The 12,180-nt window shown below is 48.4% G+C and overlaps 1 protein-coding gene across 3 annotated transcripts in view; it reads left to right on the plus strand.

The window, feature by feature from the left end:
- The first annotated feature begins 3,445 nt into the window (after window positions 1-3,445).
- IGDCC4 (immunoglobulin superfamily DCC subclass member 4) overlaps window positions 3,446-12,180 on the plus strand; it is an 87,856-nt gene continuing 79,121 nt past the window's right edge. Inside the window, exon 1 of one of the 3 annotated variants that reach the window (XM_079318282.1) lies at window positions 3,446-3,874. In XM_079318282.1, coding sequence (XP_079174408.1) covers window positions 3,766-3,874 — 109 coding nt within the window. In that variant the 5' untranslated portion in view covers window positions 3,446-3,765. Of the gene's footprint in view, window positions 3,875-5,450; window positions 5,495-12,180 lie in introns of those variants that run through there. The other 2 variants (XM_079318283.1, XM_079318284.1) reach the window with 2 other exon arrangements.

The following is a 12,180-nucleotide window of genomic DNA, read 5'->3' on the forward strand; positions in this document are numbered from 1 at the left end:
TGCTTGGCATTGCTCACACATAGGGAACAGGAGGCTACCATCATTTTCCTCGTCTGGACGTCAGTGTTCCCTCCAGCATTGAAGTTGCTGCCAGACCATAAGAAGTTTGGGAACAAAGTGAGTCCTGGTGGTAAAGGTCCCCAAGAGACTCCTTTTCTAGGAAGATCAAGGTTGAAGTCTTGCAGTGGGTTTGAGCTGATCCAGCTTTATAGTGCTGTTGAAAACTTCCTCATGTCTCTGTCTGTCTGTTCCCATTGCTTTCCTTGTGCTGGCACTAACTCCTGAGTGATTGCGCAGGGAGCTGGAGCAGGGCCCTTATTTTGTTGTTAATGTTGTCACCAATTAAGTTTTCAGCACCATCCTTTCCTCTGTCCAGCTCCAGGCTCATTCAAGCACTAATGCCGTCACAAAGGAAAGAGCAGCCAACTCTTCTGGTAATTAGAGCTGCTTAAATCCGTCATAAAATGTCAACCTCGGCACTGCAGACACGTCTGGAGTCAGGGATGGTCAGAAAACAGAGCAAGGCTGTATTTGAGACTAGGAGTGGGAATTTAATCCTGCTTGGGAGAGAAAGGCCCTAAGTTGTGAATCTTCTTGCTCCTCACTGCTTTCTCTCTGAAATAGCTTCTCCCTGTTGTTCAAGTTTCTTTTATTTTAGGGTGTCTTTTGTAAAGAGGTTTTGTTCTTTACGTGCATTTGTTCAGTAACTCATACAACTGGATCCTGGTCGTCTGAATCCCACAGCTACCAGCTGGACATGGACATGGGCTGCTTCATGTGGGTGTGGATTCAGAGGCTGGAGAACCTGTGTTGCTGTGCTCCAAGGTGTCTTGCACTACTACAGCCTTTCAGAAGCATGGATCCCCCTTGGCTACAGACTGTCTGCATGGGAGAAACCCTAAAAATTAGGCTTTTGACCCTTAAAATGGGACTTTACACTCTAAAAATGTGTCTTTGAATGTTCAAAATTATTGCTGAGATAGATAAATTCATAGCACCTTTTGCTGGATTTCCCTGTTGTTATTCCTAGGATCTTGTACAAACCAAGATATGTGTATGATACACTGTCCATACACCTGACCCACCAACATTTTTTTGTAGCACAGAAATAATGTCTCTCAATGGAGGAACAAAAATCTGAACTTCAAACACCTGCCACTCTCTGCTGCTGCCCACCTGCTACACTTCCTTCTCTCAAAGTATCAGAGGTTTGCAGCTATTGAAGGGCAGAAATACCTCATTGACTGGAACAGGAACACTGGAGATTCTATAGCACATAATTAGTTAGCTGCCCTAAGTATTGGAGCAGAAGTGCCATTTTCTGGGAAGGAATGTCCTTTCTGTTGGCATGGGACTGACTGCCAGGGAGTTACCTGATCTTTCCCAAATCTACTAAGTGGCTCTTTAGCCAGGTTCTCCCTCTGTAAGTGCCGCAGGGAATCACTTCACCTCTGTGAGCAGACACTGGGACTTGGTGTTGCTCCTGCAGAGCACAGGTGTTGTGAGTGTGAAGGAGCTGGTACTCCAGGTGACGTTTCTGCCACTTTCTCAGTTCAGGGGCTGTTTGCCAAGTTGCCGTTTTTCCTTTTCCCTAGGGACAGATATTCAAGGAATATATGTTGCAAGCTTGGGTTTGTCGAAATACTGGTTTCATTCCTGTTTCCGCAGACATGCAGGAAGTCAAAGAGGTGTCACAGAAGAATCAAGTAACATTAAGATCAGGTAGAGAGCAAAGACTGGGTTAGACCTGGGTTTTCCAAAGCCTGGTCAAACCCTGGCCTGCTGACATGGAGCTCGCTCAACACCTTAACACAGGCAGGTGCTCTTAGCCAGAACGTGCAGTGTTTTGTAGACCTCTAGCAATTTTCCTTTTTTATATTAATACCAGACTTGCCTGACTGCAAGGTAAAATTTTTTCTTACTTTAGGGGAGGGAGAAATGTCTGGGATTTGAAGAAAAATGGGCAGGGGTCTGTCTGAAAGAAACCACTGGCAGACACAAGAAGATATTCCTTTATGGCCTAGTTAAAGCAATTTGACAGCAGCCTTAAAACCATCTCACACATAAAGGAGCAGGTGGGAAGGACTCAGAGAAAAAGAAGGGTTTGTGGATGTTGTGAATCTTTACCTCCATGCTGGACTGGTGCAGAAGGGGACATGGATATTAGTACCACTTTTCTTTCCATAGGGAAGTGAGATGGTGCAGGAATGGGGCCAGTGGGATGCTGTGGCCTCATTGCACAGTCTTTCCCAGCAAAGTTCTCAGTGAGTGCCACCTGATGCTGGGCAAAGCCCACCTGCACACCCCTTCAGAGGGGCAGCTGCTGCCTGCGAGGGCTTGTCTGTACTGGCAGTGCCAAGTATGAACTTAGAATTGCATAACTCACACTCATGGGAAACCTGCGTCCACCACACAGCCTTTCTGGTTTTACTTAAGTTTTTATAGTTTGTTATACAAGCTAATAAACAGGAGGGTCTGGATTAAAAAGGTTTCTTTTTTTCATATTCTGCATAGCTGAAGCCACCTCTGCATTCCACACTGCTGTGATAGAACATGCCTGTGTGCTGGGCAGCTGCCCATCTTGGAGGGCAAAGCAGAGCCAGTCTGGATGTGGCTGCCCTTGTGTTTGGTGCCAGGTACCACTGCCGAGAGAAGGACTTGGTGTCACTTGCCCTCAGCACTGAACCTGCACCTGCGGCTTTACGCACACACGTGTGGTGCGAGTTTGTGTCCGGGAGCCAGCCAAGCCAAACTGGGAGGCAGCAACTTTGGACTCCATCTCTCATCTGCTTGCCTCATTTCCACTACTTGGCTCAGCTGGTAGATAAGTTCTGATTCTCTCCTTAGCGATGGGGTGCAGACATGCCATACTATGTATTTTATTTGCTTTATTTTTACAGTCGGCTGAGAAGCACAGGTTAGGCTTTGACAACCAATGAACGATATACACCTGAAGGAGCTGTGCCTCGAAACTGAACCCCAACAAAGCCATGCCGATGCGGTCACCGGTGTCCGTTTTCCTCCGCAGCCCAGCCGGGCTCGGCGCGCTGAGCTCCGGAGCCCCGACGGGCAGCGGGGCCGGGGAGGCGTCCCCAGCAGCGCCGTGAGGGGAGCGCGGCGGCTGCAGCTCCCCGTGCTCGCCCGTGCAAACCGGGGAAAAAAAACAAACCTTATTTTTTCCCCGGGGGGATTTTAATTTAAAAAGCCACATAAAGCATTATAAATGTTTGTGGCTTGTGGAGCTGCTGGCGGGCGCAGGAGTCCCGCACCTGCCGTCACCCTCTCAGGGAGCGGGGCCACTCCCGGGGCCGGCTGAGGCGTTCCCCGGGCAGCACCGTGAGGGGAGCGCGGCGGCTGGAGGCGGCCCGGCACCCTTCACGCTCACCCGTGCAAAACCGGAAAAAAAATACTAAAGAGATCGCAGAAAAAAAAATTATCTAAAAAACCCACATAAAATGTTATAAATGTTTGTGGCTTGCGGAGCCGCCGGCGGGCGGAGGAGCTACGCACCTGCCGTCCCCCACCCTGAGGGAGCGCGGCTGCTCCCCCCGCCGCGGGCTGGCAGCAACCTGTTGGTGCGGGCGCTGCCGGGCGGCGGGAGGAGCCCCTCGGAGGGGCGGCCGGGCCGCTGACAAAGGCGGAGCAGCGGCAGCCCAGGGCCGCCCCCGGCAGCGGGGCCCGGCGGGCAGCGCGGGGCTGGGGCTGGGGCCGGGGCGCTCGCACAAGATGGCGGTGGGGCGGCGGGAGAGCGCGCTCCCCTCGTAGATGCGGCCGCGGCGGCCCCTGCTCCCGGCGCCCGGCGGGGCTTACATGGCGCTGGAGGACCTGCTGCTTTGTCTCTGCTTCTCCGCCCTCGCCGTCCTGGCCGTGCAAGGTGGGTGAGGAGGAAGAGGAGGGAGGGAAGGGATCGGTGCCCCACAGCCCGCGAGCGGCCGCGGTGCCACCTTGCCCTCACACGGGCAGCGGGCGGCTCCGCGGGGATGCGCTCCCTGGCCGGTCACCCGCTGTACCAGCCCTCCTTTCCCTTTAGTAACCATTTACCCCAGTCGTCCTTATTCCTCTTAGTGGCTGTCCCGTCCCTCTGTGGCCATTTCCCCCCCCCCCCCCATCCTTTTCATTCCTCCAAGTTGCACGATAGCAGTGCTCATGGCCCATGCCTAGATGAAGCTTCCTTTGGGGTCATCATTTTTGGGGTGTCATTGGGGGTGACACTCTCGCACTTTGAGGATGACACCCCACAAGAACTCCCGTCAGTGTATGGACTGGGGGGAACAGCAGCCAAGCAGCAGCAACAGCATTCCACGACCTCTGCCTCGACAGTGGCAAGTTTCCGCCAGAGGGACAGTGGCTGTGCCAGAGTGATGGGGAACGGAGCGCTTGACCCGCACGGGGTGGCCCAGGGCAGGCCCAGATGTCCAGCAAAGCCGTGGAGGGACCCCTCGCCTCCCTTGCCCTGCTCGTGCCGGCATGGGACACACGGGTCGGCAGATGTCCCGTTGGTCAAGGAAGTGACCCAGGAATAGCCACGCTCCTCGTGCTCGTGTTTTGCAATGGTTGCGCAAACGGTGCCGTGTGAGGGCACACGTACACGGCCACCGGGCAGGCTGGTGGCTTTCTGTGGTTGCCATCAGAGTTTGCATTGAGGGTTGGCTGAACCGTCGGACCTTGGGGTGTGGGGTTCCTACTCTGTGTGGGCACAACCCACAAAAGGTTTTGTTCTTATCCCCGAGAAGGGTTTGGAAAGGTATAAGCTGGCAGGACGGCACCAAAAATGTGAGCGTGTGCCAGGGACTTGCTCTTGTTAAAAATCCCCTCTAAACAGGGTATTGTGGTGGAGGAGCCATCCCTATGCCGTTGTACATTGTACATTTTTATTCCTTTTATGATGCATTCAGGTTCAGCAGAGCATAATAACAGCACGTGGACGGCTGCAGGGTTGTTTTTCTTTCTTTTTCCTCAGAACACTGTGAGCTCCCGTTAGGGGTAGGTTATGATTCAACATAGGTGCAGCTTAGTGGTGGCTGTTGCAGAAGTGAATAAAAGGCCATGTAAATGGCTCATTGTCACCGGTGAGTGTGGGTTTTCCTAGATGGGTGGGTGGCAGGCTGTGACCCCACCAGCAGCTGAGCAGGTAGGCTGGACTTAGTGGGAGCTGTGTCTCCTACGTATTTGAACAAACAACTAAGTGGATACCAAGGCTTGTAATAGAGAACAATGATTTAAAAAGAAAGAAAGAAAAAAAAAAACCCACAGAAAAAATGGGGGTGGTGGAGTGGATGTTGTTTTTCCAAACCCACTTCAAGAAGAAAACTTCAGATGCTTTGCGAAAATTTGCACTTGTGGCTTCTTGGTATTTCTTGCAAGCAATTAGGCAGCTAGTGAAAATTGTTGCTGTTTGTTTTCTAACAATGGACCACATCTCGTATAGGGAGGTAATGTGTCTGCACAGTCCTTGGACGTGCTGCTGGGTACGTGTGGATGTGCTTTCCAACAGGTGGGTTTGATTCTGAAAAGAAAAACATGGACTTATTTCAATCTGAAATTAATTTGGCAGAGGGTTGAAATGGTTTTGGGAAAGTCTGTGTTTGATCCCAAAGCCGCATGTGTTTTGATCCGAAGTTCAAGTCTCGCTGGGTATGAAGTACCTAGGAGAGAAGTAGCGTGGAAAACCTTCCCCCCTCTGGACTTGATGGAAGCAGTGCCAGTGTACACTTGCTGGAGATGTGATCCTGTGTTTTTGAAAGCCTTCTGCTTGAGTCTGTTTTCCTTGCAGTAGCATGAAAGGGGTTTAAAGAAAAAAACCAAGCACTAAAAAACCTTTTTTCAGTCAACTCCAACAAGGGGGCTGTGCTGGTTCCATTCCTTGGGGCTCTCTACAGGGGACGTGTTGATGGGAAGTGTGCTTAGCTTTCCATCCGAGGGATCAGCTGAAATCCGTCTGGTTTTGTGTAGTTTGGTTTTGTGGTTGAGTTCTCCTGCTATAGAACACATTTCCTTTTTCAACATCACCTCACTTGAGTTGTGATTTGTTTTATCCATCCTGTCGCGTTCGCCTTGGCGGCGTGACCCCACAGCCACTGCCTGCCGTGCGAGCCTGTGCCGGGCTGCTCGGCGTTCCCATTGTTAGGAATCGCGTGTCCCCGCTGCTGCGGCCGCCTCGCAGGATGTCACCTGCCCTGGGACCGAGGCGTTGCGGTGTCACCGGGACGGGCGGTGCAGGGAAGGGATGTTTCCTACAGCCCCAAGAAGCGGGGGGCACTGACAGTGCGAATATCGCACCCGGCGCTGCCGGGGTTTCACCTGACTCCAGCTCCCAGGGGCAGCGCTCCCGTGCCGGAGCTCGGAGCTCGCTGCCGATGTGCCGTGCCTGTTGTGACAGCCAGGCAGGGGCCGCTCCGGCGTGGGGAATGCTTTTGCTGGCATTTCTCAGTTTTCTCTTCTCGTGTGTGAAGCTGAAGGAGAAACTGCTCAGGCTTGGTTCTGGTTCTGTCTCTCCTGTTTTCCCTAGCTTTTTTCTTTATTGATTGATTGATTGATTGAGCCTTCATTGCCTTGAAGTCCAAAGTGAAGCAGAACAGGCTAATTTTCGGGCATATCTCCCTCTTTTGCAGCAGACTTTCTCCTGGCAGTGTAACAGGTTTGATCTACTGTGGGGGCCCCATGGGGGTGGGTGACTGCTGGTAGTATGTGAGACACTTCAGAGTGGCGAAAGTAAGAATTGGAAAAGAAAATATTTCTACCTTTCTCTGGGGATGAAGGGAGATGATTTTGCCTGCATGCAGCCTGATTTGGAGATAGAGGGAGCTTCTGTGGGACAACACAGGTGTCTCTGCACGGGGGGCGCCAGGGCCTCCTGAGTTTATGAAGTGCTAGGGTGGGCCATGGCACACAGGACTTCTCTCCTGAGTGCCCACTGTGATCCTGGACCAGTTACTTCATCTGCTCTGGCAACCTCATGGCCTGCTTCAGCCAAATGTAGAGATGCTTCTCTCTGTCAAAGGTGAGGATGAAATCCATCAATAGGTATTCAGCACATATATGATCTTTCTCACTCTAGTGCACAGCTATCCTCAGGGCAGAGTGCTGTGTTGTCCCACGGGTTTGTGACTCCTGATACCATATTGCTTGCCAGATGATTTGAATTCTTACCTCCCTTGGAGCTGCTTTTCCAAAGGCTGGCTGTTCTCCCAGTGAAAAAAATCCAGTTGCTTGTGAACCAGTCTGGGCATTTGCAGCATAAGAAATGCTGCTTGCACTATTTACACGCTCCTCTCCCAGTTAAATGGCTTCAAGGCCATTAAGCCTAGTCATGGTTATATAATTAAGATGGGAATTAATATTTAATCTGATTGTAATTTGTTGCTGGAATCAATCCCAAACTGTATTTCTGCTTGAGGTGAGTGGGTACCTGAGGGAAAACTGAGGGTAGTGTTACATGCAGGGTATTTTTTGCATGAACAAAGTTAAGATCTGCCTTGGGTGACAGAGAAGTCCTAACCTTTACAAACCCTGAGTGATTATAGTCATTTTGTTATCAGTAGGAAGCAAATGTTTGTTTTATCGTCAGCTGTAATACTAGAGGGGGTATGGTAAATCCTTGTTATCAGTGTTTACCAAGTACAGGTTGGGCCAAAATCAACTCTGGTGCAATTTTGTTACTTTCTGTAGAAGAACTGGATCCACTCAGCTATAGTATTTCTAGTTGGCTTTTGAAGGTGAACAGGTATAATTATCCCATCCAGTTGTCTGTCTGTCATCTCCCTTTTCTTTTTCCCAACAATTCCTGGGCCTGCTGGTCAGTGATAACTGGTTTGGACATGGAGAATTCAGGGTTTTTGAAAATAAATGGCCAAGTAGAGGAGGGAGATGCAGTTTCTACATGTACTGAAGGAGAGGTGCTGGAAAACCCACCTGTGGAGGAACCTGAAGTGCCTCAATTTCAGGAGGAGCTTTGAGCAGATCATGAACCTTGTTTGGGTAGGACTGGGCAATCCACTCACAAGACACAAAACTTCAGGAAATCACAATCTCAAGTCCTTGTATTCACTTGTTTATTTTTGAAGTCTTTTTCTGCTGTAAAACATGACTTATGATTACACCAGCATTCACATTATGGAGCTTGGTGTCTGCTTTGCTTTCCACTCTTTTTGGGAAAGCACTTCCAAACAGGATTTGGAGCTGCTGTGACTGTGGCTCTTTTAATTATCTTTGTGTTGGTCACTTGCTGTCTCTGCCGTAGTTTCCCCACTTGTTCCTGCTGAGCAGAGGATGGTGTTACACACTGTAAACATAAAGAGCACCATCACCCTAAGTACCCTTCTTGCATTTATTAAATCCCTTGAGTAAGTGACCTGCAAGTGCTGCTTGTGCTTTTCTGACTTAACAGCTTGTTGTTGAGAGGATCCGCAGTTGCTAAAACCTAATCTGCCAGCTTCATAGAAAGCAGCACTGAGCTGTGTTTTCTCAAGCCCTTCTAGAGCTACCAGACATGGGGGGAAGTCTGAAGAGCTTCTAATTTGTCTGACTATCACTGAAGTTATCCTTGAAACACCATTGAATTTCCTGATTCTGAAGAGTAATGGAAGCTTTGAGAAAGAGGAAGAGTTGGTCAGTGTTTCCCCTGCTGGAAGGTAAAAATCTGCTGGAGTTGCAGCTGCTGAGAAGGGAAATTCCATGGGAGAGCCAAAACAGGTATCTGAGTCTATCTAACAGTGTCCAGCTTGCAGGTGTCAGGACACTTTGCGAGTGTGTAGGTCATGGAGCTTGGATGTGTTTTTTCCATGTCCCTGATGCCCTTTGGTGTCTCTGTTTGAGTCAGATCCTCTCCTGCTCCTAATCCAAGTGATCCTGCTGTTGTGATACGGGCTTGCTTTATCTGAGAAGTCCAGCAGCTGCTGTGTCTTATCTCCATGGGTAATAAACATACTTTGTGGTGGTTTTGATAAGCAATTACTGTGTTCCAGGGAAACTTTCATATCAGATGTTCTCAAATTATTTAAAAATCTTTATCAGCATTTTAAACACAATTCTCTGTTACTACCATATGCTGAGCTGTGGAATAACCTGGTTTGTTCTATTAACCTAGAATATTCTATTCTATCTTTTCTTGTTTTTTCATGTTTTAATTTTTTTTCTGGATCTTTCGCAGAGTTATTGAGGATAGGTCGTTAATATTAAAGGTCTGTTAATGAAATGTGAGTGTCCCCAAGGTTTGCTCTCAGCCCAGATTGGTGGGAGAATTAAAATCTAGCATGTGAAGTATTGCATTTGTGCTCAGTCTGCTGTGTCTCTTTCCCTTGTTCTGACAGACTTCCCTGGTCTCATTTCCTGCTTGGGTCTTTGAACCATGTTGCCTTTGGAGTTGGGATGGCTTAGCACCTTGTTAAATGACTTTGGGAAATTAAACAGTTAAAATAGTGCTGGGATGGCAGAACCTGATTGAAGCAAATCTGGGATGCAGAAGAGGTGCCAGGCTGGCAGCAGGGATGTGATAAAGTCCATTTTGTCAGGGAAATGTGCATCCTTGATCGTTTCTAAATTGACTGTCGATAGACCATCAAGTTAATTGGTGTGACCAAAAGGTCATTACTTAATGAAATGGATTTCCCATGCCCTGTCAATACACTGAGAATTTTGGCAAAATCTGACAGTTCATGCACTCAGAGCTTTGGTAAATCTTCTTTTTTCAGAAGCATCATCAGTGCTTACGGGTTCCAAAATTACCTCAGGCTGTGCACTTAAGGCACGACTGTTCTCTCTGTGGCTCTTGGTTGGCTGTTGGATACAGCTGCAGAACGGGTGCGTGTATTTTCCCAACAAAAGTGGAATTTTTCCTAATATTAAAATTAGTCAAGAGTTTACGGATTAATTTTTTTCTCTGTTTGGGAAAATACTTTTATGTTATTTTGGAAATCTTTGTCTCTTTTTAACTGATGGTGTAGTGGAAATGTGCTCTTACCCTTCTGGGGTTATCTGTGCTGCTTTAAAGAAATGATGAGCATAGTCCTTCTAATTACACAGACCCAGAAGAACAGAGCCAGTTTGAGCCCATTTCTGTGCCCTGACAGTCCCACCTGTCTGTCTGTGGCAAAGCCTTGAAAGAGCTTGTAACAAAGGGACAGAGAGCTTTTAATGGAAAGGAAAACCAAACCAAACCAAGGACTGGAGAGGGCAGAGGATGAACAGGTGTTCAGGCTGCTGTAAGGGGGGGTCAGTGTGTGGTTTGGGGATGGGACCTGTCCCTGTATAGGAGATAAGGGGCTCGTTGGAGGTTATTTCAGCAGAGGGGTATGGAGTGTGAAGTGGGGTAGAGGAGCTGGGGTTGCTGGCTTGGCTCCATTGTTTTTCTGCTTGATAGGTATTTCCCCTTGTCACAGAGGTGGGACAGCCCTGCTGTTGGAGAATTCAGGCTGTGGCAGAAGGGTGGTCATATCCTCCACGGGTCTGTATGGCTTGCAAAGACACTTCTGAAGGCACTTTGTGTTGTTCCATAGCAAGGCGTCTTGGCAAAATACCCTCAGATAAGATAAAAGGGGAAAAAAATCCCAGGATCTGATCCAACACCAGCTCCTTTGCTGGGTTGGCAAAAATTGTTTAGATTTTCACTCCCAAGAATGGTTTTGTAAACATAATACTGCCTATTAGCCATGTAAATTACTGTCATTGGTGGCAATTGTGATGGAAAGATAAGTATCTTGAAACTCTGGTTTGATTTACCCCTCCTGCCCCCCCAGCTTGCTAACCAGTTGTTTGTGTCAGTGCTGATTGCGGCTTTTGTCAGAGAAATCAAAATATTGATCAAATTTATTTAGCTCTGTGTTCCCTAGGTCACAGTAAATGCAACTTTTCTCTCTTTTCCTTTGTATTCTTTTTCTCTGTACTGAAAACAAAAGGAACCATTCCTCAGGAAGATCAACCATACGTTCCCAAAGTCAAAAGTCATCCACTTGAAGAGGGTCCTTAGGAGCAGACTTCCTATCTGAAGACTTTTCTCAAGAGTCTGTCAGTGGAAAATCTGGCGAGCAGCATTACCACAAGTACTATTGTGGAATTTTCTTTACATGCAAAGTGGGGAGAGATGGAAGTTTCTCCCAGCTGCTGGCAGAGAAGAGCTTCCCATTTACTTCATGCTTGTGGCTGCTGCCAGGATTTGCTGTTTAGCAGCAGAGGAGTTAAGTGAGGGGTGAAAGGCTTCAGCAATACTTCAGCATTCGGGCACGAGGCTGAGCTGTCAGATCATTCTTTGTTTTTTACACCAGTGAAGGCACTTGGGATAGTTCAGTATGTTTAAGGCAAGCAGTAGATTGTGCTGCCTTCTTGTGTCCTGTGGGAAGCTGAGATGTTTCTTGTTCCAGGTTTAATGGTTGTGCTTGAAAAAGAACATCTCTGAAAAAGCAGCACCCACTTCTGACTTGAGCATTTGCTGTGGGTGCTTGTCCATCACAGCCCTTTGGGAGGCTGGTTTGACATCCTCACTCAGTGATGACCACCTTCAGTATGAGTTCACCCAGGTTTATGGGGTTTGTAGGGGTGTGTGAAGACAGGTACTGGTATGAAGAACCTCCCTGTGAGAATGTGTACACTCACCAAATTTCCTGATAACCTGCTTTTTACCAAGCCAAGTATTCGGGTCCTCGAGTCTTTCACCTGTTTTCCATCTATAATCTCAGCCTTCTATAGTAGCAGTAGTAAGGAAGCCTTGCTTTTCTCAGCAGTCAGGTGTTTACTCAGCTGGGGAAATCTTTTACTGCTCAGGTGAGAGCCTGAATTCTTGGATCTGGACCATACTGGTCCCTAGGGCACCTGTTCCCCCCAGCTCAGTGCAGAGCTGCCATTCAGCTCAGACAAGCAGTGCTGGAGGTGGCTTTCCAGATGTGATGGGATCAGAGCCAGACAAGGGAAAAGTAAAGAAACCTTCAGCTCCAAGAGTGTCCCTTTGTGGAGCAGCCAAGCTGTTGCTGAGGCAGATTTGGGGTGTTGCAGCAGGATGCTCACATGCAGGAAACCAGAGGAAGCATCAGGATGGGGCACATCTGTGTAACTTCCATTTAGATTTTAAACAGAAAGGCTGAGTTGGTATATGGTATGTGGTATGTGCAGACCTGTAAATGAAAATTCCTGAATACTTTTTTGTGTATTTTGAAATTTGTGAGGTGTAAAAAAATGCTGCCCTCATATGGA

Source organism: Erithacus rubecula, assembly GCF_903797595.1.
Source record: "Erithacus rubecula genome assembly, chromosome: 14".
Lineage (NCBI taxonomy): Eukaryota > Metazoa > Chordata > Aves > Passeriformes > Muscicapidae > Erithacus > Erithacus rubecula.